Here is a 24245-nt window from a genome sequence, read left to right on the forward strand (position 1 = left end):
TGTATAGCTATTTTTAAGTAATAGAATGTCATAAAGTATTGAATTTTGTTTGTAGAGTTTTTACTTTTCTTTAATTGAATAAATGTAAACAAATAACAAAAAAAAAAAAATACGAAATTGATCTGAAACAATTTCAAAACTACAACTATAAATTTTGATATATATAACTACAAATGAAACTTTAATGCACAATGTCGGCTGAAACAGATTCTATTGAATCTCCAATTGCTTTTAAATCACCACAAGATTTATCAATTTCAATGGATTTTTCTGAAGATCTGGTTATACATTCACCAACACAAAGAAATATTTCAAGATCGTCAAGTCCATTTATAACTCATCCAGAATCCCCAAGTAAAAGTCAAGAAGAATTAGTGGTACCTAGAAATATATCACCTTGGAGACAATTCCGCTCAATAAAACCGAGCATTACTACAACAACATCATCTTCAATTTTTCATAATAAACCTGACCTTGGGCCAGATGCAAATAACGTATTTATAGATACAAATTCTAAAGAAGAGGAATTGAATAAAAGAATAATCAATTACAAGATCCAAATTAAACTAATGAAAAATTTTTTACAAGATTTAATTGAAAAGAATAAACTAGATCCAAAAGAATTAAAAAGTATAATGCCAATTGAAGAATTTAAAGACGCGTCGTTGTCATCAGCTGAAATTGAACTAAATGCATTAAAAAAAGATTACGATGAATTATATAAATTAAATCAAGATATGTTTACAAGTTTTGGAGAATTTGAGCAAAAAATTAAAGTTAGAGATCTAAAATTGAGAGAAGCTGGTAAATTACAAGAAGTCATTTTGGAAAATGCACAAACACATGGAATCGAACAAGATCTACCTATTGACATACAACTCAAGAGATTACTAGATAAACTTAATTATAAATCTGCTCAAACTATTATATTAACTCCACCTTCATCAGATAATGGTAAAGATACAGATATAATTAAGCAACTTGAAATTGAAAAATCAGATTTATTCAAGCAATTAGAATCACAAAACGAGGAAATTACTGAATTAAAGCATAAATTAGAGTTAGCTCAGAATCAAAATCACACGAATTCTTCAAATAATGTACATATTCAAAATGAGGAAACTATCGAATTAAAGAATAAACTAGCTAAAGAACAAGAATTGACTAAGCTGTTGCAAACTCAAAATGAAGAATTTATCATTTTGAGAAACAAAGTACTCAAAGATGAAGAATTAACTAAACAACTACATGCACAACAAGAGGAAAATGACAAATTAAGACAAAAGATATCTGAGGATGAAGGTTCAAGTGAAAAAATAAAAATCAAAAATGAGGAAATCAATAACTTGAAACAAAAAGTAGCTTTCAATAAAGATTTAACTAAAGACATTGAAGCTCAATCTCAAGAGATTAATGATTTAAAACAAAAACTAGTCAATGAAGATCAAGTAGATGTGGTCAAACAATACCAAGCTCAAATTCAAGAACTCAACACTAATTTAGATTCAGCTAAAAAAGCATCTCAAGAATATCAGCAACAACTACAAGCATTACAAAATGAACATGTAAAACTACAACAACACGCAAATAATTATAATCTTCAAGAACTGAGTCTAATGACTGAATATTTAGATTTACAAAATGCTTATTCAAAAATAATTGAAGAGCTTAATTCAACAACAGAGTCATTATCCATTTTAAAACAATCAAACGACAAAGCCTTAAATGAAAAATCAACCGAGTTAAGAAATCAACAAATTAAAATTGAAAATTTAAAGAATGAACTCACCAACGCAATAGATAATCAAAGAAAAAATTATTCAGAAAAAATTCAAACATCATATCAAAATGAATCACTACAAAAGGAAAATGAATCATTAAAATCAAAGATTGATAAATTAACCGAGTTTATGCATTTCCAACAAAATGATAATAAAAATCAAGACAATATTAAAAAATTATCAATAGTTGAATTTCAATACAAAGATTTACTCACATTTGACATGACACAATTTTCAAAATTATTAAAATCGTTCAATAAAGTAGCAGAAGATGAATCAATATTAAATCCAACAAGAAAATACGAAAAAATAATGAGAAAATTATCAAATTTTACACTTGATGAAAAAGATATAAATTTTATAAGAGAAAATCATAAGTCAATTTCAAATTATTTTGTAAGAGCTACTGATATGATTATCAATGATCATGTAAGATTATTATTAAAAGAAAATGATCATGTCTTACAGAAACAAAATGAAAGATTGACTGAACAAAATTCACAACTACTGAAAGTAATTGAAGAGTTGAAAAGTGGTGGTGGAACTGATTCTTCAATCACTGAATTAAGGTTTAATGATATAAGAAGAAGATGGAAAGCTGAAAGAGAAAGAAGAATTTTTGAAGATAGTGAAGCTCAAAAGAAATTTAGGGAACTAGAAGACGAGATTGCTAATAGATAAAGAAATATGTTAAGTAATGTTTAAAATAGCTAATAATGATTATAATGATTTTTACTGTTTTAGATTTGTAGCATTTCACACTACCACTCTTTATTATTTTAATTTTTTTTTTACTGTTTAAAAATTTTTCAGTTTACGATCTACTAAAAACAAACTTCAATAAATAAATTCACCACTAAAATGTCAATTAATGAAGAAGATTATCTTCAACTTGAAGAAGAGATCAACTTAGATGATATTGATTTTTCAGATTTAGAAGAACAATATGATGCTGATGTTGGCTTAGATAATTATGTAATAGTTGATGGAGCACCAATTGCACCAGAATCAAAAGTTCCAGTTTTGTTAAAAGTCTTGAGAAAATTATTTAGTAGTGCTGGTGAAATTGTTGAAGGAGATGAAGGTATGCATATGCCCTTGGAAAATGGTAAATCAAAAGGATATCTTTTCATTCAATACAAGACTTCACAAGAAGCTGATACAGCAATTAAAAAATTACATGGGAAAAAATTAGATCAAAATCATAGATTATTAGTTAATAAATTATCAGACATTGAAAAATTTGGTAATATTAGCAATGATTTTAAAGAACCAGAAATTGAACCATTTAAATCACATGGGTATTTAAATAGTTGGTTACAAGATGAACAAGGTAGAGATCAAATAATTTTACATTTTAGTGATACTGTTGGTATTTATTGGAACAAAAAATCAAATGAACCAGAACCATCAGTTGAACCTAGAAAAGGTTTTACTTCAAAATATGCAAGATTTTCACCAAAAGGTACTTATTTATTTTCTATTCATCCTCAAGGTATTCAATCATGGGGTGGAGATAATTTCCATAGTATTAAGAGATTTTTCCACAATCAAGTTAGATTAATTGATTTTTCTCCAAATGAAAAATATATGGTTACTTTATCACCAGTACCAATTACTTTACCAGATTCAGCTCATGAAAGACAACAGTTTCCATTCGGACCAGAAAGTGAAGGTCATAAATTAGTAATTTGGGATATGAATACTGGTGAGCCAGTTAGAACATTTGCATTACCACCACATTTAGAACATCAAAAGGAAATGCCGTGGCCATTAGTTAAATGGTCATATGATGATAAATATTGTGCACGTCAAGGACCTGATGCTTTAGCAATTTATGAAACTCCAAGTTTTCAATTATTAGAGAAGAAATTAGTTAAAATTGATGGGATTCAAGATTTTGAGTGGGCACCAGCTGGAGTCAAATTACATAACTCAAGACAAGAGGAAGGTGAACATATCTTATCATATTGGACTCCTGAAAGTACAAATCAAACTGCAAGAGTTGCAATTATGCAAATTCCAAGTAGACAAGTTTTACGTACTGTTAATCTTTTCCAAGTAAGTGATTGTAAAATGCATTGGCAAAGTGAAGGTAAATTATTATGTATAAAAGTCGATAGACATACAAAATCAGGTAAAACTATATTTTCAAATCTTGATTTTTTCAAAGTTAGTGAAAAAGATATACCAGTTGAAAAATTAGAATTAAAAGATGTTATTGTTAATTTTGCATGGGAACCAAAAAGTGAAAGATTCATTACTATAAGTAGATTAGATGATGGCAATCCAAATCCTGCAATTCCAAAAAATACAATTACATTTTATGCACCAGAAGTTACAAAAGGGAAAAATGCAAGTACCAAATATAAACCTTATAAGAAAATTGAAAATAAACATTCAAATACTGTTATTTGGTCACCAAAGGGAAGATACGTTGTAGTTGCAACTATTTCCAGATCATCAGGAGAAATTGAATTTTTTGATGTTTCATTTGAAGATGATACTAGCAGGAAAGGTAATGCCACTAATGTTAAATTATTAAAAACTGATAAATATGCTGGTATGACAAATATTTCATGGGATCCTTCTGGAAGATTTGTTAGTGCTTGGTCATCAGCTTGGTTACATGCTATAGATAATGGTTATAGATTATATGAATTTACAGGTAATGGATTAAGAGATGAATCAATAGATCAATTTAATGATTTTATATGGAGACCAAGACCAGAATCATTATTAACAAACAATGATAAAAAGAAAGTACGTAGTAACTTACGTGAATATTCAGCACAATTTGAAGAATTAGATGCTATGGAAGCTGATGCTGCCGTAAAAGAAGCTATTTTGGCAAGAAGAAAAGCATTAGAAGAATGGAGAGCTTACAGAGCTAAACATTTCCACAAAAACACAAAGACAAATGATGTTCAAGCTGAAATTATTGAAGAAATTAAAGAAGAAATTATAGAAGAAAAAGAAGAAATTGTTGAATAGACAATAAATAAATAAAAATAAATAAATAGAACTTCTATTTAATATATACAAGTGCATCCTTCTAACTAGATTTAGTCTTTAATTGTAACCCATGCCATTGTTTGATCTCATCTTTTAGTAAATCATTAACTAATCTATGTTGTTTTATCATTGGTAAACCTTTGAACTTAGAACTTTCAACAAATATAGCAAACATTGATCCACAACCTCCAGATACATCTTGAACTTTTAAATTGGTTGGTTGGAATTCTGAATTTAATATATCATAAATTTTGGTTTCATATTCGCCCATATTTTGAGTTGTATATGATCTTCGTATTATATTTGAAAATAGTAGTCTTTGACTTGTCTGCCTTATTGTTCTATTTAGCTGGAGCATTGTTAATTAGTGTTACTGATAAGTAGATGATTATTAATGTAGTTGATAATAGAAATTAAAAATCCAAATAATAATAATCTTCATTGCGTGGTAATTGGTAGTGCTGAAACATGAATGTTTTTCAATTCTGATTCAATTTAATGATTTGGATGCAAAAACCTATTAATTCAAAGTAGACTAATACAGCAGATAAAAGAGTAAATTTTGGGATTTCTTCCTCTAAGATTTTGAATCATACGATATTTTGTTAAAAGCTCTAGTAGAAAAATGGGTTTAAATTGAGTTAACATAACGGAACCACTGTTTCGGACTTCATTAATTGATAGATCGACGGTTAATTTTTTTTAAGTGTTAACAGATTGTTACAGATTTTAAGGACTTGCCATCTTTAATTTGGTTGTCTTTACCTACTAATTGGCTTTTTCAAAATCTATGAATTGCATTGAATAGTTTAATAATAGAATTTAATAAATCAAAAAATTAAATTTCAAATCGCGAAATTAACTGGACGCAAATTCCGAATTGTTTTTGGACATTTAAGTTCATTCAATTAATTTAATACAAAACAATAGAAGAATGAGGTATGTATAAACTACTCAATTAATATGAACGAGCTCAATACTAACACCCAAATTTAGTGGTAAATTTGTTAGAGCCTCAAAGTATCGTCATGTCTATGGACAACCATCAAAAAAAGAATTATGTTATGAAAATTTAAAGATAACTAAGAATGCATGGGATTCAAATATTATTCAAACCAATGGTAAATATATTTCAGTTAATTGGGATGCTTCAGGAGGTGGTGCATTTGCTATAATTCCAATAAATGAAGTTGGTAAAGCTCCAGATACTGTTTCATTATTTAGAGGTCATAAAGGTCCTGTTTTAGATACTGCTTTTAATCCTTTTAATGAACAAGAAGTTGCAAGTTGTTCCGACGATGGAAAAATATTAATTTGGACTATACCTGATGATTATTCATTTCATAAGTATTTAGATGAAGAGGAGGAAGTTAAAGACATTATTGAACCAACCAAAATTCTTGAAGGACATTCTAAAAAAGTTGGATTGATTAATTATCATCCATGTGCTGAAAATGTATTGGCTTCAAGTTCATTAGACTATACTGTTAAAATTTGGAATACTAAAACTGGTAAAGACGAAATTTCTTTAAAACATAAAGATCTAGTTACTTCATTTGCATTTAATTATAATGGTTCATTATTAGCAACGACTTCAAGAGATAAAAAATTAAGAGTTTGGGATGTAAGAAAAGGTGAAATTATTTCAGAAGGTGCTGGTCATAGTGGAGCAAAACCATCAAGAGTTTGTTGGTTAGGAAATACTGATAGAATTGTAACAACTGGGTTCTCAAGATTATCTGATCGTCAAGTTGGTATATGGGATATAAATAATGTGGAAAAGGGTCCAATTGATGGATTTTTGGTGGTGGATGCATCATCAGGTGTGTTAATTCCATATTTTGATGAGGATACCTCAATATTATATATTGCAGGAAAAGGTGATGGTAATATTCGTTATTATGAATATGAAAATGACTTGTTATATGAATTATCACAATATGCATCGACAGATCCACAAAGAGGATTTGCAGTAACCCCAAAAAATAAAGTCAATGTAAAAGAAAACGAAGTAGTCAAGAGTTTCAAAACAGTGTTAGATAATTCAATCGAACCAATTAGTTTTTATGTACCAAGAAGGTCAGAGTTATTTCAAGCTGATATATATCCAGATTGTCCATCAAGTGAACCAGCAATTAGTGCAGAAGATTGGTTTGGAGGTAAAGAAGTTAATGGGCCAATTTTAATGACAATGGAATCAATATTTGAAGGTAAGAAACCCGAATTTAAAGATAGTAAACCAGCTACAAAAGTATCAGAAGCTAAAGAACAAAGTGATAAGCAAAAGGCTGAAGCAAGACAAAAGGAAAAAGAAGAGAAGGAAAAACAGAAATCTACAATTAAAGTTGAACCTAAAAATATTGATACTCAAAAGGATGAACCAAAAAATGTTGATGATGTATTAAAATCATCAAGTGAAATTGGAAATTTAATAAATAAAGTAGTTGATCAATCAGATGACGAAGATCCAGAGCTTGATTTAGATGACAAGGAAGATGATTGGGAAGAAGTTAAAAAATCTGATGTTAAATCTCTTTCATCCTCAGAAAGTAAGAAAGAAGATCCGAAACAAGAAGAAACAAGGGAGGAAGAACCAGAGAAAGTAGAATCTAAGAAGGAAGAACCGAGGAAAGCGGAAAGTAAGAAAGAGGAACCAGTAAAAGAAACCAAGAAAGAGGAACCTGTCAAAGAAACCAAGAACAAAGAATCTGAAAAAGAAACTAAAATTGAAGAGCCAGTACAGGTAGAACAAATAAGTAAAGAAGCAGTCAAACCAGTAGAGACAATTAAAGCAACAGAAGTTTCAACTTCAAAGAAAGAAGAATCACCATCATCATCAACCACCACCACCACAACAGCGAAACCAACTTTAGGTTCAGCGATTGAAAAATTATCAAATTTAGTAATTAAATTAGAATCACAAGTTGAAAAATTAACAGAACTGGGATTAGAAAAAGATGAAAGATTGAAATCTTTAGAAGATAAAATTGAACAATTACTTAGAAAATAAATAAATCATTGCTAGTTTATAAAACATATATTATAAATGTATATCTAGTTGTAACCTTATTTTTTCAATTCGTAAAATCTTTCAAAAACAAATTCTATCAAATCGTTTGAATTGAAAACCACATTACCATTAAACATCTCTAATTTGTGTTTATTTTCATACTGTAAATTTAAAAAATCATCTATTGTTAAAATTTGAGAACCACCACTTAATACAATTTGATTTTTAGTAACTTCAATTGTAAATTTTCCAATTTGATAACAACTAAATATAAATTCTAGTTTTGATGAATCTCCATAGTTATTTTTAAGTAGAATATTGGAATCTTTTAATTTTTTAACATTGACTTTATATGATCCAAATTCTGGTAATCTATTTCTTTTTCTCAATTCACGATTATAAAAATATTGTTTACTGAAAATAGGTATAATGTTGAAAATTTTTTTATCTTTAGGTTTCAATTGTGAATTTTTCAAAATTAAGTCAACATGATCTTGATATTCTCTTAGTTGTTTACCTAAGAATTTTTGTTTATCTGATATTTTTTTCAATACTTGGACCGACATTTGAAGTTGTTCTTTTCTCTTATTTCTCTGAGTATCTTTTTGTTTAATATCTGATACTATTTGGTTCAATAATTCTTGAAATGAATTCTTTCTGGTGACTTCTCCCATCAATTCCAATTTTAAGATATTTTCCAAACACATTTTTTTCAAATCGTGGTATGTCATTTTGTTCAAATTTCCAACTGATGTATTGTGATATGGTTTTGATTTCGTATCTTTATCGTCTTTCTCTTCATTTTTAATTTGTTGAAATTTTTGTTCATGCTGGGGTGTAATACCTGATATCAATAATTCTAATAAATCATCTCCGTCATCTTGTACCCTGATAATGTATAACAAACAACGTTTAGCTTGTGTGAACAATAAATCGGTTTTGGAGTTCAGTAAAGATTCTGACTTATCAATTGGATTTAAATATAATGTTAATGATGACAAGTCAGTTAATGCAATTAAATCATTTGGTGAACTCATTAATTTATCTAATTCATTTATAATATTTGTCAACTCGTCATTTCCATTTGACATGACATTGATGTTAGTGAATGCGATTTTTTCTAATGAAATCATTGAATTGATCTTCATCGTTAACTTTGGTTTTTCATTACTAACAATATCATCAAACTCATTTAATTTATAAATAGCATCGATATCTCCACTAATATCAATTATTTTTGAAGTAACTTCCGTTATTTTATAAGTAGTTGAAGCAATATATTCATTTAATGGCTTTAAAAAATTGTCATTAAATGGTTTCATACTAAATACTTGTAACATAACTCTATTTAAGTAACGTAAATTACTTTGATCCTTCATTGATAATTTTTTCGTGAAACCAAAATTTTGAGGTAGCTGTAATATAGCCCCGAAGTAATGTTTCCAAAAACAGACACCTGCTACTGCTAAGTGTTGAGATTCATTTTTGTCTGGGAAATAAGATTTTGATAATAAATAAGCTTGGTTACAGATCAATTTTATATGAACTGGTATTCTGAAAACTATTGAATCAATTAAATTAATAATATCCGAACAATGTTCTCTTAAACTCATTAAATTTGAAACAAACTCTGACGCTACATTAGGTAATTTGATCGCTTCTTGTGGTGACAAGCTTTTGTTGTTTTCACTATACCCATGCACTCTAATTTCTCTTGTTATAATATTTGAATGAATTATAGTTGGATCACTTTCAAAATTTAATTCTTCATCATCAATTAAATTGTTTACATATTTCCCAAATAATGATTTCAAGTGTTGTCTTTGGTATGAATGATTATTGAATTTGGTTAAAAATTCTGTCCAAAATGTATGCTGAGATTTAGTAATATCACTAATATTGTTCAACTCTCTAAAATCATTTTCCATAATTGCTAATATTAATTTCATGAGAAAATATTCTTCTCTGCTGTGATGACTTATTGATGAATTTGCTATTGGGAATAAACTAAAGATATTTTCATTTAGTGATTGGTGTGATTTGGAGTCCTTCTGTGAATAATCTATTGATCTAAATAAGTTGGCAATATAAATTGGTTTTGTTTGTAAAATATAAAATAACGATTGATACAATTCCACTCTTTCTCTTGATGATTTATTCAATCTTTCTAACTGTTTGGAATCAGTAGCTTGAATCAGACGTCTAAATGAGCTTCTCAGATTTGAAAATTCCTCAATTGTTATTTTGTTCTTTTCCAATAAACTTAATTTTAAATCGATGTTTTCAATTGAACTTTCCAAATTTTCATTTTGTTTAGATATTTCAATAATAGAGTCCTTATCTTTTGAAAGTTGAAATTCCTCTTGGAAATCTGCATCATTTTGAGATAATAAATGCGCAAATTTCCTAAGCACCTTGAGTGACGCATTATTACTCATTAATAAAGAATTATAATCATTTTGCGCTAAACTTCTTCTTATGATGGCTTGAGCCTTAATAACATCTTCAACATTTTGATGGTAATAGTTGTCAATAAAGTTGAGCTCAGTTCTTATTATATTACCCCTGATTTTAGATTGTAATGTAATAAATTCATCGACGTGATTATATGCATCATCTTTCAAAATTTCTTTATTAAATCTAGTCAAAACACCTCTAAATAATGATTGAACAGGTATGATTGATTTATTTTCGTAGTAAATTAGTTGAGATTTCGTTTCATTCACTTGTTTTCTAACTTTGTTACCTCTAAAAATGGAATATAATTCATTTAAAATATCATCTTCGTGGAGTAAAGTAACCAAGACGTTATTGCACAAACGAGATCTTGAAATACCTCCTCTTGCAATACTTTGAAATTCTGTAATTGATCTTTTATTCGATCTAACAATTTGATGCTTATAATTTATGTTATGAATAACTAAATCTCTTCTTATCAATGATTGTAGTTCTATAAGTCTTTCAGGTTCAACAAATTGAGTTTTGGAATATTTTTTACTTAATTTACTTCGACAAATTGATTGCACTTGTACAACTGGATCCATTATTTCATCTTTGTTTGATACTAAAATTTTCACAATATTGTTGACGAATTTCATTCTGATGATGGATTGTAAATCAACAACTCTGGACTTACAAAATTCAAGCGCCTGCTTGTTATTAAAAAAGGTTTCTCTTTGTACTTTACCTCTGCAAATGCTTTGAAGTTTAATAATTCGATTATCCTGAACTTGAGGCTTTTTGGTAGATACTAATTTTCTTCTGATTATCGATTGAAGTTCAATAATTTCAAAAGTATATCCTCTCAATTCATCTCTATGTTTATGAGTTGTCTTTCTCCTAGTAAAACTACCTCTTATAATTGAACAAAATGTAGTTAGTTCTTCTTCATATGATTTGAGTATGATTTTTGCAACAAACATCGAATATCTAAGATTTGCACCCCTTGCTAATGATTGTAACTTAATAACATCAACATCTTTATCATCCAAAATTGTAGTGTATGTAACTTCTGAAGTTGACTTAATTTCAAACTTCAAATCCTTAGTTGAGCATTTAGTCAGTGAATTTCCCTTGTCATCTAAAAAAGGATTAACTTTTTCCACTGTTTTTGATTTAGCCGGTGATGCTTTTATTGATGATGATTTGATTGGTGATGATTTAATTGGTGATGACTTAATTGGTGATAAAATCTTATTCATATATTTTGGTTCTTCATCTGAATCTGTTGTATCAGCGCTAGAAAAATTAGGTAATGGAGCATTAATTAATGATCTATTTGCGAAAATTATATCATCATCCAGAAACTCCAAATGCAATTTTGTGAGGTCTTTTATCAAAGGATATCTTGAATCATTTTTATGTAAAATATAGCTTAATGCATGTAAACAAAACCAAACTTTTGGAACATTTTTTGAATCATATAAATCAGTTAATTCGAATCTGAATAAATCTGGAATATTTAAAAATTCTGAAAGTTGGAAAAATCTATTTATATTTTCGGTATGTTTAAATTGTAGTTTTGAATCATTCATAAAAACAATTTTTTTTGTAGGTAATATACAATTTGATAATTTTGCTAAATAAATTCCATTTTTTATATATGTGATTAATTCTGCTGGTGATTGATCAATATCTTCATTTATTATAACTTCTAACCATTCTTTGATTGCTTGAATACGACATAAATATTCATAACCTGATGAAGTTTTTGATGCATTTTTATTTGGTGAATTAAAATTATATGGTCTTTTTGATGTTGGTGGGGTATCTATTATTTCCTTTGATGCCGAGCTTTTGACTGGTGATTTACTCAATAGGTCTTTATAGTTTTTCTTTGCCCAACTTGGAGTTTCATCTTCTTCTTCATCTTGAAATCGTCTATCCAATGATGTTTTTGCTGTTGATTTGAAAGAAGATATAGTTGCTGATGGTGAATTAAACATTGATTTTAACGTGGCAGTTGAATTACTTTTTTTACTTGGAGATAGTTCTAGTTCTCTTGCTAAATCATCTAAATCTTGGTCATCATATTTTTTACTCGAGTTGAAAGGTGATGATGAATTTAATCTATTTGCTGGTTTTAAAATATTATTATTCTTATTCGAGAATAATTTATACAGTGACATTATTGACGCATGTGACGTAACGATTACTCAAGGCAGATGATTATTGATTGATATTGATAATTTGTAGTTGAATATTAAGTCTGATTAATGATAAAATTGTTTCTCTTTTCTGTTAGTAAAGTTTTATTGAATAAAATAAAATATTTATGTTTCATCCTAAAATGGTCAAAATGTAAACAAAACCAATTAATTAATATATTATTATATAAAACATTTGATTTCTGGACCAGAATTACCTAATTGGATTAATGAACCACTTGAAATCCGAGAAAAAGTTCTCAATTGATGTAATTAATAGTTAAATGAATGATTCAGTCGACTTCAAAAGCTTTGAAAATGAAAATCTCAAAACCAAAATGAAACAAAAACTCAAGGTCAAAGCGTGATCAATTGCTTCCGAAAAAAAGTCGAAACAAAATTCAAAATGTTGATAGCCTTTTAGTTATACTTAACTTTGTTCGTTTAGATTTTCATTTTTCATGCATTAAAGCCTGAGATGAATCTATATGGTATGAATAAGTTAATAAGTTGACCATAAGGCAGATAAATGACACAAAAACTTGTCACAAATCCGCATAAGTTTGATCAAAACATTTTACGAAATTGACAATCAATCTACATTTGTATCTCCTGATAATTAAATTAAATGATTAAATGTCGGGTACAGATTCAATTATTAACAATGGTATTCAATCAAACCTAGAAAATGAGGGAATCCAACACAACAACTTGAAGCTATACGGCTATTTAATACTAATATCAACTTGGTTACTTTTCACAATTACAATAATTTCATTTTTCAAAATCTGGAAATTTATAATATATCCATTAAATTCAACGCCAATATATGATGATTTACTTTTGTCTTTGGAAAGTTTTGATGATGTTTTAGTAAAATTATGGTGTATTTATATTGTATTTTGGTGGTGGGCTTTTATTTCATGGACTGGATTAAAATTATTTAGACATTCAAAAGGTATACAAACATAATGAGATCAACTTATTCACTGACTTAATATGTTGTCATTTTTATTGATGAAAAGTTTCATTGATGAATCTTGTGGAGTCCCTTTGGCCGAGCTTGTAACGTATACTTCAAAGTTAAAAGATGTTGAATATTCAAGAGATTAGATAAATTTCAAGGTGTGTAATTTGATCGCACTTCAAGTGTTCCTTCATGAGCTACTACATTTGACGGCAAAAAAAAATAGTCTTCTTGTGACTAAACCGTTGCTTGTGGTGACCGTTGACTTCCTTTTCCTGAGATTTCAGATAGAGCTTTATCAAGTTGTATCAAGGGCCACCTTATTTTGGTTACTCTCATTAAAGTTCTTAACAGGATTTTATACAATAAATGTTTCTGAACAAATCACTAAGGAGAATTCTCCAGGTCACTAGTATTGTGGTTATGTATTATTCAATATACATAAAGATAGAAATTTTACAGTTCTTATCAAATTGTTTTAAAAATAGTCGTACGAAAATGCAATTAAGACGGCAATTATAAGTCAATTGAATCATTCAAGTCGTCGTATTCATTAAGGGCTTTCACTATAAAGTTTTGCTATTAAAGTAAACTATTTGGATAAAAACTCAATAGTTTTATTAAACCTGTCAAATTCCATCTTTAGATTAGGTAGTTTAGTATTGATTAAATCAAATTTCAATAAATACTCATAATATTCTTTGTTAAACTCATTAAAATCAATACTTCCCAACCCACCATCTCCTTTCTCTTCTTTTAATCCAGCTTCTTCAATCTCAGTGTTAATATTGTTAATAACTTCACTTACTTCATTATCAATTTTTGAAACTAGTTGGAAATACTTATCTTGAGCTCTTTTGGGTAGTGTTCTTTTCAATTCACCAATACTTAGTATCATATCATCATATTCGATTAATATATTTCTTAATTTATCATTAATTTCAATATCAAATAGTTCAACATTTGTATCATTATCATCAACTTTTAGTATTGTTTTTATAGATTCATTACTTAAATCTTCTCCGTCTATTAGTAATGATTTCAATAAATTTTGAAATGAATTTAATAAATAAATCTCTATATCTTTATGAATTTTGGATTTGAGTGGATCTTCTGATGTTGTTGGTAAATGTAAATCTAATTTTGATATTGTTGATGTTAGTATGTTTGAATATAGAAATTTTAATTCTTTCTTTGATATTTTAACTTTTTCATAATCGTCTTGTACATCAAAAGTTGAGTTCATTCTTGAGAATACAACCTAGTGGTACTAATGTCTATGGATTGATGGTTGTAAATTGTTTGTTTACTAAATTGATTCTGTGTATATGTTTTTTGATCCAGAAGTGAGCTACCAAATTTGGAGTCACTTGGTAGTGCTGCACCACTATAGTTGTTCAAAATTTAACGATAGACTTTTATCAAAGCAAGACCAATTCATTAAGCAAAGAAAAATCAAATTCAAGTAATTACTACCAAAATCTAAATCACCAAATACGCAATTGCACTTATTATGTCAGAGACTTTAGGTGATGAATTTTATCCATCTTTTGCTCCATTCTTAGGATTCGGAGGTTGTGCAGCAGCAATGATATTATCATGTACAGGAGCAGCAATAGGGACTGCAAAATCAGGAATTGGTATAGCAGGTATTGGGACTTTTAAACCAGAGTTGATTATGAAATCTTTAATACCAGTGGTCATGTCAGGTATATTATCAGTTTATGGGTTAGTTGTGGCTGTTTTAATAGCTGGTGGATTATCACCAACTGAAAATTATAGTTTGTTTAATGGATTTATGCATTTAGCTTGTGGATTAGCTGTAGGGTTTGCTTGTTTAGCTTCAGGGTATGCAATTGGTATTGTGGGGGATGAAGGTGTTAGACAATTTATGCATCAACCTAGATTATTCGTTGGGATTGTTTTAATTTTAATTTTTGCTGAAGTTTTGGGACTTTATGGTATGATCATTGCTTTGATATTGAATACTAAAGGTAGTGGATAGTTTTTGAGAGTAAGTAGAGATTTTAATAAAAGAATTTTAAAAATTGACTATTTTGGTTTATATATTACAATCTTAAACTTTTTTTTTCTAACTAATTTCCATGGCATCTTCATTTTTTGGTTCTTCTTTTGCAGGTTCTTCTCTCTTGGATTCTTCTTGAATTTTATCAGTATTTTCATCATTAGTTTTCCCAATTGTTACGTTACCTTGATCATCAATATATTGAGATGAATTTTTCTCCAAATATTGAACAGATCTATCAGAATCCAAAAATAACATATATGCTCTTTTGATATCTTGTAATTCCACTTGATTTGATCTCTTCTTTAAAGCAATTTGTTGAGCAACTGATATTAAATTACTTGAATATCTTAAACTTGTTTCTTGACCAATTTTAGTTAATAAAGCTAATGCGTCAGCACTTAATTCAACTTCTTCTTCATTCGATCTTATTGATAATATTGTTCTTATTTCATCACTTGTATAATGAGTTGTATGTATAATTATTGATCTATCTAACAAATCTATTGGCATACCATGTGGAGATTTATAATCAGTACCTCTTGTTTTACTTATACCTCTATTTGTGGCCATTATAACAATTGGTGAAAAATCATCTTCTAAAGCTCTATTTATAAATGAAAAACATTCTATATCTAACATATGAACTTCATCAATAAATAAAACACCAGGTATAATTTCTGCTTTACCTTCTTCTTTCCATTCTGCAACCTTTGTATTTATTTGATCTCTAACCTCTGATCTTATCTCTCCCGTGTCACCAGAGAATAAGGCTAAAAATCCTTGTTGTCTTGAATTTATTACATCAATTTCATGTAATGATACAGTATGTACAACTTCTTTTCTCTTTTGTAATTCACCTTCTGGACATTGTACAAATTTAGTTTCTGGTCCCATTGCATCATAATCTCTTGCTCTTGTGAATGATTTACCTAATTTTGTGATTTTACCACTAGCTTTATCTATTGATATAACATCTCCTGCTAATACTTTTTCTTTTGTTAATCCTTCAATCATCTTGTTTCCTAATTCATATATTGTTTCCATATCTGTTGTCTTAATAGTTAATTTCCCTTGTTTATGACCACCAGTGATTGATCTATCAATTTGAATTTCAACAACTTCTCCTTCTATAATCTCAGTTTCTTCTTTAATTCTTATCCCAATAGATTTTCTAAAAGCTTGAATTAAGGCTTCAGTTTTCGATAATTCTAAACTATATATCTCAGATGCAGCAATAGCAGTGAAAGGTATATCACTGCCCAAACTTTGCGATAATCCCATTGCAATTGCTGTTTTACCAGTTGATGGTGGTCCGGCAATTAATACAGCTCTTCCAGCTATTTTACCTAATTGAACCATTTTTAATACTATACCCGCAGCTTTTCTGGCTTGCAATTGCCCCACCATTCCTTGGGCATTTTCTTTGGGTTGTAAGTTATCATCTAATCCTAAACCTGTTATATGGGAATGAGCTGCTATTAATGATAATCCATTGACATCTTTTGTTGTGACTTTTGTGTTAATTGGTGTGGACTAAAGTATAAGGTTGTTAGTATTCAAATGCTATTAAAACTCAGGCTAAAACTGAAACAATATATACATACCATCGTGGATTAGGTGATGATGATTGTAGTTGATCTTTTTGATGGAATAACGATGAATTTTCAATACATCATTTTTTCAGACAGTTTCGTGAGGCGAGAGCTACCACAAGAAGGTTGGTTTCGAGAAAATCTTCAAATCTGCGAGACACTTATTAAGTCTATTTAGAGCCAATTAATGAGAGAGAATGACCGCTATTGATGATATATATTCAATTTCATGAAATAACTATACAATTGCCTTTAACTCCAAGCATATAATATACAATTTACAAAATAATAATATCAATTAGCTTGAATCTCACGTGACTACGACTATTAAACAAATTGAACATCACTAGCTAAGAAGAAATAGATTCTGAAAAAATAAATAGCTTAGTTAATCGTTCGAAATCTGTGTATTTATCAAAGGCTAGAGGAAAATCTTTGTAGTGTTTTAAACTTAGTTTAGCGTCTATATAAAAATGAAGTTTTATAGATACCATATTTTGTGTCGTATCGTTTTATCAAAATGCGCGACCGTGAGTGAAACATATCAGTAGTATATTTAGTTAGTCGTTTCAGTTACTATATCAGAGTAAATTAAATGGTGTAGAATGATCCATGTGATTAATATAAAAAATACCCTGCGTTTAACGTATTGATATTCAGGATCAATTCCTAGTCAAATCTATGATATATGAGTCTTATACTTACTAGTGAATATTCAGTTCCCATTAATAAATTCTTTACGTGGATTGGAAATACAATAAGACTTTCTAAATCCAAGTTTTAAATTCTTTTCAAGTAATACTGCGTATTATAATGTGACAGAATCACAGCCATTCTTCATTCATCGAGAAACCTGGTTAACTCTTTCAACAAATTACTTTTATTTAAATCTTTTCCAATGAAAACCAACTTGTTTTCTTCAACACCATCGACTAATTTACCGTTTTCAATTATTTCATATGTATCTCTGACTCCTTGAACAACTCTAACGTCATCTTTGTAAACCAATAATCCTTTTAATCTGTGGATTTCAATATCCTCCATCTCCCACAATAAATACTGGAAGAATTTCTCCACTTTATTGAATCCAGTTTCATCTTTAAAAAATGGGAAGTTTATAGTTATTGTTGTTATTCTATGATCATGAAAACTAGCATGTGTCTCAACAAATTTTGAATTAACATCAAATGCATGTAGATCTAAAATCTTGTCTAAATCTATATCTCCAAAACTTGTAGGGTATATTGGAGCGGTTTGATTTATACTTTCTATTCTTTCTATTATACTTTTGGAATCTTTAATTTTATCTGATTTGTTTAACAAAATTGTATCAGCTAATGCAATTTGCAAATGAGCAGTTGTAACTCCTTCTTCTACTTGTTCTAAATCATGTTCTTTATGCCAATGACCTCCAACATCATCCAAACATCTTAAAATATTTTCTGAATCAACTACCGTTATTACACCATCAATATATATATTAGATGCTAGTCCATCATCTAACCAAAACATCTTTGCAATTGGTGCGGGATCAGCAATTCCAGTTGTTTCTAGTAATATATAATCAATTCTTTCCTTGGAATTTTCTATTAGATTCTCAATAGCTGTAACTCCATTGTCTTTAACAGTACAACATAAACATCCATTACCAATATCTAACCATTCCTCAACACTATCATTTTTATCTTGAATCGTTACTGACTTTTCTATTACTGATGAATCACCAAATTCGTTTAGTATTATAGCTAATCTTTTCTTAGATTTTAATCCAATATGTTTCAATAAGGTTGATTTTCCAGATCCAAGATAACCTGTAACTATCGTTATTGGAATTTTCCTATTTGAAGTAGTTAATGGAGTCAGTGACGAGGATGAAAATGGAGTAGATTTGATTTTCTCTGTTTGTATTATTCCATCTGATGGTAAATTTGTAACTAATTCTGGTATTTCATCTTCCATACTTTGAAGCCGTACTAAAAATATAATAAATTGCAACAGTTGATTTTTTTTCATTTAGTTTTTGCAAAAACACCTTAACTTTACAACCAATTGATTCATGTTTAAGTTCAATAAGGTCCTTGATGCTGCGTTGGTGGCATTGATGTCTTATCATCTTGTCATTTCACCATATACTAAAGTTGAAGAATCTTTTAATATTCAAGCAATTCATGATATTTTAAATTATGGGGTATTTCCTTCAGATGTAATTGAAAATTATGATCATAAGCAATTTCCAGGAGTTGTTCCAAGAACATTTATTGGGAGTTTGATAATCAGTGCTATAGCTCAACCCATTATATTTGTTGGCTCTTTTTTTGGTTACGATTTGTTAGCAAATCAAGATCAATTGCAAATTGTTGTACGTGCAATACTAGGATTAATAAATGTATTGATGTTAATTCGTCTTAGAGATAGCTTAAATAAGATTACATTCAGAGATAGGTCTAGTAAAACTAAAGGTCTAATAGGATTCTGGTACTCAGTTTTATTATTATCACAATTTCATATCAACTATTATTCATCACGAACATTACCAAATTTTATTGCTTTGCCATTTGTCAACTATGCTTTAAGTTTACTATTAGTTGGTAACATTGCTGGTTTTACTTGGCTAGCTGTGGTTGGAGTTATATTTAGATCTGAGGTTGGATTATTCGGAGTAATAATAGCTATTGTTTCTTCATTAGGATTTGGGGAATCAAATATTTTTACAGATTTATTATTTTTATTTGTTGGTACTGTTTTTGGTAGTATTGCCTCAGTTCTTATTGATTCATATTTTTGGGGTAAAATTTTAATACCTGAAGTTGATTCATTCATATTTAATATTATTAATGGTAAATCACAAGATTGGGGTGTTGAACCATGGGGAGCATATTTTAAGAAATATTTACCACAAATTTTTAGACCTCCAATCATACTTGCATTAACAGGTCCTGGTCTTATTAATGATCCTGCTGATGATGGTGTAATTAATTTAAAAATCAGACATCCAGCTAGAAATTCATTACGTATTTTATTCATTTCATCAATTATATTTATTGCTGTCATGTCTTTTCAACCTCATAAAGAATGGCGATTTATTATATATACTATTCCAATTTTCACATTACAAGCAGCTAACGGAATGGCAAACATCACAATGAAATGGAGTTCAAGTTTTTCAAATAAATTTTTAACAATTATAATATCAATTATGATTCTCCTTAGCTCAATCTTATCATTACAAATGGGTTATGTGTCAAGCTTCAATTACCCAGGAGGTCACGCATTAGCTTTCACGAATAATTATATTAAAGATGCGACTAATGAAGTAAAAATCCACATGGATGTTCCAGCTTGTATGAGTGGTGTTACAAAATTTGGTGAATTACATAAACTAGATGTTTCATATGATAAAACTGAGAACGATGAAAATTTAGATTTGAATCAATTTGATTTTGTTATTACGACAGATGAATTAGAAGACTGGAAATTACTAAAAACTATAAAAATATTTCAGAAAGTAACTCTTGACACTATCTTTAAATTATTAGCTGCTCAAAAAATTGATAAAGCTACGTTACCAATTTTAATCAAGTTGATTTTTCAAGACTTTTTAAACGGATCAAACGAGACATTCAAAAACTTAATTAGATCAACTATTATGCTTGAGGACTATTTACATATATATGAGAATAAACTGACCAAACTAGAAAAATTGGAAAAGGTTAAGGGATTAAATATAAACGAAAACAAAGAAAACTTAGATAAAATAAAAACTTCATTAATTGTATAGTACATTAATTAACTTTTAACTTATTTGGTGGTGAAAATTTTACTTCATTCTCATCATTTACTGGGAATTTTATTGGTTTTATTCTTCCCATTCTTTTAGCTGTAGATAATAATGAGATCTCCGGATCATCAAATGACAGATTACTTGCAGGACTAATTTGTTCTGGACTTTTATATTTTGGAGGTGATAATGAAACAGTATAATCAAGTTTCATTGGTAAGGTAATCTCTTTCTTTTTTGGAGTAGATGATGCACGAGCTCTACTGAATCTTTCTCTTAAATTATTTATTTGTTGATCTCTGATCCTCAAAGAAGTTTCTTGTAATTTTATGGGACTTGTACCATTTGTTGATTTTGGTGTGGTAATTTTTCTAGGTGATGGTGGTTTATTTGGTGTTGGAGGTAAAATATATTTTTGTCGTTGTTGTTGATAGGTTCTTTTTGCAAGTGGAGATGAATGACTTACATATGTTGAATCAGCTAGAAGTTCCTCTTCTTCTTCAAGTTGTTTTTCTGTACATTTTTGAGACCATAAATGGAAAGCAGTTCTCTTGAGTCTATTGTTTTTCCTTTCTTGGAACGATTCGCATAATTGATAATGTCTTTTGATGTTTTTATTGAATTGAAATATCCAACTTTGGACTTTGCTTCTTAAAAGATCAAAGTTTTTTTCAGTAAAATGATCATCAGCTTGTTCGTTCAAGTCATCCACTAGGTCAAGTTTGTTTCTCCATTGAACATATAATTTTGCTATCAATTTATCTGATATTTCATATAAACGATCTTCTAATGCATATACTTTCTTGGTCTTTTCATACCAATGTGAAAAGAAAAATGAAACTCTTGGTATGAATAACTCTAGTCTATGATTTAGTTGATCAATTTTTATCTGAGTTTCAAAATATCTTGTCCTGACTATGCTTAAGAATTTTGATTTTAAATTTAATTCTGCGTTTTGCTTGAAGTTTTCCAAAAACTGTTCAAGTTTTTGTTCCTTGATAATGTCAAGTTTTCTTTTCCATATCTGAATCATAAATCTTATTGAAAATTTGTCTGAAAATGATAAACCATCAATTTCTCTGTCCCACATATGCAATTTCTTTAGCCAATTTTGAAAAATTTTATGAATGTAAAAATTATCAGCCTCAATTTGCAGTTCTTCAATATTTTGTTTTACCATCATCAATTGATTTAAATACTTTTTCTTTATGTTCATGTCAAAAGTTGAATACGCCAGCTTCTGTTTTATGATCAGATCTTGATACTTGTTCTCTAAGAGCTCCATTACATTCTTTGCTATTCCCTTATTCCTTAAAGAAATGAAGTTACCTGCTTTTGCTTGATTTAAAATAATTTTGCAGTACTTTCTCATCACCAATTTCTTCTTTTCGACATTCAACAATCCTAATTTATGTTCCATAATCCATTTCTTAATAAATGTTTTCATTAACGCTTGCTGATCCATCTTACGAACTTTTATCATACTTTTGGTTTCAAGGTTCCATTTGACCAAAGTGGAATAAGCTATTTTATTTATTCTATTTTGTAAAAACCAATTAACCTTCATTTCCAGTTGTAAATCATTTTTCCAAACTTTAAAAACAGCTAACCTAAGTTTCTCTTCTCTTTGTTTGATAATTTCGTTGCATTGGGTGTTCATTCTTTGAAGATTGAGCCATCTATTGAAACAAACTTGAACAAGCACTTGCTTCCTGTGTTGGATAAATTGATATAATCTTTTATTTAAATCAAAAGCATTTGAATTGCCTTGTAATCTATCACCCCATAATAAATAATAATCAAGTAAAAGACGAGACTCATGAGCTTTAATAAAATTATCACACTTATATAAAATTGTATCTTTATTTTGTAGAACCAGTTTCGTTCTGCTCTTCCATTTTTTCAACATATTCAATATAAGTTTCTTGTTTTCCAGATTCTGAACCTCGATATAATGATCTGAAATAATACGTGATCGATTTTGTATAATATTGATGTACTTCAGTCGATCACGAGCAGCAGCACGTACCAGCATTTCTCGAGTTTTATTCAAATCACACATAAGTTTTTTTAATACTCTTTTCTTCAAGCGTTCTTCACTCTCTAAAATTGCAATCCCACTTAACTCATCGTATAGCTTAGCGTTTTTAATCCATTTTTTTAGGTATCTCAGTAACTTCTGTAATTTATAATCCACAAGTTCCAACTTTTGCACTTCTTCACTTTTATGCATCCATAATTCTAAAGTGTTTTTCTTCATGGACAGTACTTTTTTAAATTCCAAATAACTTAATCTCATTAAAAGTGTAGATGAATTTGAGGTAAAAATCGATTGTAATTGTATGAATTCTTCAATTGCTATTTTGAAATTCTCTCCAGCTTCCAATTCAATTATGTCTGAGACTGAATCTTCAATTTTTTTAGAATATTCATAATCATATTTGCAACTTAATGCTGGAAATAATTTGCGAAAACGTAGGAAAGTTTTATAAATTTGTATAAAGTTTGGATTAATAATAAAATCTAATGCACTCAAATCATTTACCACTTGAGAAAGTTGTGGTAGAATCATACTTTCTTTTGGTCCGCCAAGGTACTTGAGATTAATTTTTTTTAATGATCTTGGAAACAATCTTGCCAAGTTGATATCAATTCTCTCAGCATCGTAGAAGCTAACTCCTTCGTGTTTTTTGAATAAGTTTATAATGATCCTTGATAACTGTGTAATTGGTAAATCTGGTCTCACTATTAATAACTGAGAAATTGTCTTGTAAATTTTTGAAAAATTCGAATTACTGACAGTCAATGACAACGGGAGTAATATCTCTACTTCATTTTTGATAGTTGAATCATTTTTGTCTATCCGTATATGAGAATTAATAAGATTGAGGATTAGATCAATATTTTCTGGAATTTCCATTTCATTACTTTTGTAGTAATTCAAATCATATAAAAGACAGTGGTTTAAATGATCAATAACATAATTTTCAGTATAATCTTGCATTTCTAATAAATTTTCAACAATCTCTAATAGTTTCTGAGCTGCTTCTTCATAATGATTTATTGGATTCTCAATTAAATAATGATAAATATGATGTAAAGTTGAATCGTTAATGAATGAAGATTTTAAATATTGAGTGATATGTTCTATAGATATCGGATCATCATTAATATTCCCATGACACCAAACTGAAAAAGTCCCAATTGTTTCAATATTTGTTTTAATTATTAATTTTAAAGAAATTTGATCTAATTGTAATAATATTAATAATTCTTTAATTAAATTATTTAAAACATTTTCATATTCTTTTAAATTTTCAACTGCTTCATAACCATACAATTGTTCAATCTCATTAAAAATATTAAGTAGTTGTTCTTTATAATTCATTATATCATCATATTGAATGTTAAATTGTTTGTTGAATAT

General features: G+C 28.7%; 11 protein-coding genes across 11 annotated transcripts; 5 read left to right on the forward strand and 6 right to left on the reverse strand. All coding sequences in view use genetic code 12, as the record gives it.

Annotated features, from left to right (window-relative positions):
* Positions 1-191: 191 nt before the first annotated feature.
* KGF54_005651 (uncharacterized protein) lies at positions 192-2462 on the forward strand (the record flags this gene model as incomplete). The annotated part of the gene is made up of 1 exon (XM_051766471.1): positions 192-2462. The coding sequence occupies one exon, from the start codon at positions 192-194 to the stop codon at positions 2460-2462; it is 2271 nt and encodes a 756-aa protein (XP_051617424.1).
* Positions 2463-2642: 180 nt separating this feature from the next.
* PRT1 (translation initiation factor eIF3 subunit b) lies at positions 2643-4775 on the forward strand (the record flags this gene model as incomplete). The annotated part of the gene is made up of 1 exon (XM_051766472.1): positions 2643-4775. One exon carries the CDS (start codon positions 2643-2645, stop codon positions 4773-4775), a length of 2133 nt encoding a protein of 710 aa, XP_051617425.1.
* Positions 4776-4836: 61 nt separating this feature from the next.
* On the reverse strand, positions 4837-5154 carry KGF54_005653 (uncharacterized protein; the record flags this gene model as incomplete). Its single annotated transcript, XM_051766473.1, has 1 exon — positions 4837-5154. One exon carries the CDS (start codon positions 5152-5154, stop codon positions 4837-4839), a length of 318 nt encoding a protein of 105 aa, XP_051617426.1.
* A 576-nt stretch (positions 5155-5730) lies between these two features.
* Positions 5731-7806, forward strand: CRN1 (Crn1p; the record flags this gene model as incomplete). Its single annotated transcript, XM_051766474.1, has 2 exons — positions 5731-5735; positions 5793-7806. 2 exons carry the CDS (start codon positions 5731-5733, stop codon positions 7804-7806), a joined length of 2019 nt encoding a protein of 672 aa, XP_051617427.1.
* Positions 7807-7862: 56 nt separating this feature from the next.
* IQG1 (Iqg1p) lies at positions 7863-12434 on the reverse strand (the record flags this gene model as incomplete). The annotated part of the gene is made up of 1 exon (XM_051766475.1): positions 7863-12434. One exon carries the CDS (start codon positions 12432-12434, stop codon positions 7863-7865), a length of 4572 nt encoding a protein of 1523 aa, XP_051617428.1.
* A 1577-nt stretch (positions 12435-14011) lies between these two features.
* KGF54_005656 (MIND complex subunit) lies at positions 14012-14665 on the reverse strand (the record flags this gene model as incomplete). The annotated part of the gene is made up of 1 exon (XM_051766476.1): positions 14012-14665. The coding sequence occupies one exon, from the start codon at positions 14663-14665 to the stop codon at positions 14012-14014; it is 654 nt and encodes a 217-aa protein (XP_051617429.1).
* A 267-nt stretch (positions 14666-14932) lies between these two features.
* VMA11 (H(+)-transporting V0 sector ATPase subunit c') lies at positions 14933-15424 on the forward strand (the record flags this gene model as incomplete). The annotated part of the gene is made up of 1 exon (XM_051766477.1): positions 14933-15424. One exon carries the CDS (start codon positions 14933-14935, stop codon positions 15422-15424), a length of 492 nt encoding a protein of 163 aa, XP_051617430.1.
* Positions 15425-15511: 87 nt separating this feature from the next.
* On the reverse strand, positions 15512-17055 carry RVB2 (RuvB family ATP-dependent DNA helicase reptin; the record flags this gene model as incomplete). Its single annotated transcript, XM_051766479.1, has 2 exons — positions 15512-16981; positions 17053-17055. 2 exons carry the CDS (start codon positions 17053-17055, stop codon positions 15512-15514), a joined length of 1473 nt encoding a protein of 490 aa, XP_051617431.1.
* An 822-nt stretch (positions 17056-17877) lies between these two features.
* On the reverse strand, positions 17878-18999 carry KGF54_005659 (uncharacterized protein; the record flags this gene model as incomplete). The annotated part of the gene is made up of 1 exon (XM_051766480.1): positions 17878-18999. The coding sequence occupies one exon, from the start codon at positions 18997-18999 to the stop codon at positions 17878-17880; it is 1122 nt and encodes a 373-aa protein (XP_051617432.1).
* Positions 19000-19096: 97 nt separating this feature from the next.
* ECM39 (dolichyl-P-Man:Man(7)GlcNAc(2)-PP-dolichol alpha-1,6-mannosyltransferase) lies at positions 19097-20818 on the forward strand (the record flags this gene model as incomplete). Its single annotated transcript, XM_051766481.1, has 1 exon — positions 19097-20818. The coding sequence occupies one exon, from the start codon at positions 19097-19099 to the stop codon at positions 20816-20818; it is 1722 nt and encodes a 573-aa protein (XP_051617433.1).
* A 4-nt stretch (positions 20819-20822) lies between these two features.
* SFI1 (Sfi1p) lies at positions 20823-24206 on the reverse strand (the record flags this gene model as incomplete). The annotated part of the gene is made up of 1 exon (XM_051766482.1): positions 20823-24206. The coding sequence occupies one exon, from the start codon at positions 24204-24206 to the stop codon at positions 20823-20825; it is 3384 nt and encodes a 1127-aa protein (XP_051617434.1).
* Between the last annotated feature and the right edge of the window lie 39 nt (positions 24207-24245).

This window comes from Candida jiufengensis (assembly GCF_024610255.1).
Source record: "Candida jiufengensis strain CBS 10846 chromosome Unknown scaffold10, whole genome shotgun sequence".
Lineage (NCBI taxonomy): Eukaryota > Fungi > Ascomycota > Pichiomycetes > Serinales > Debaryomycetaceae > Lodderomyces > Lodderomyces jiufengensis.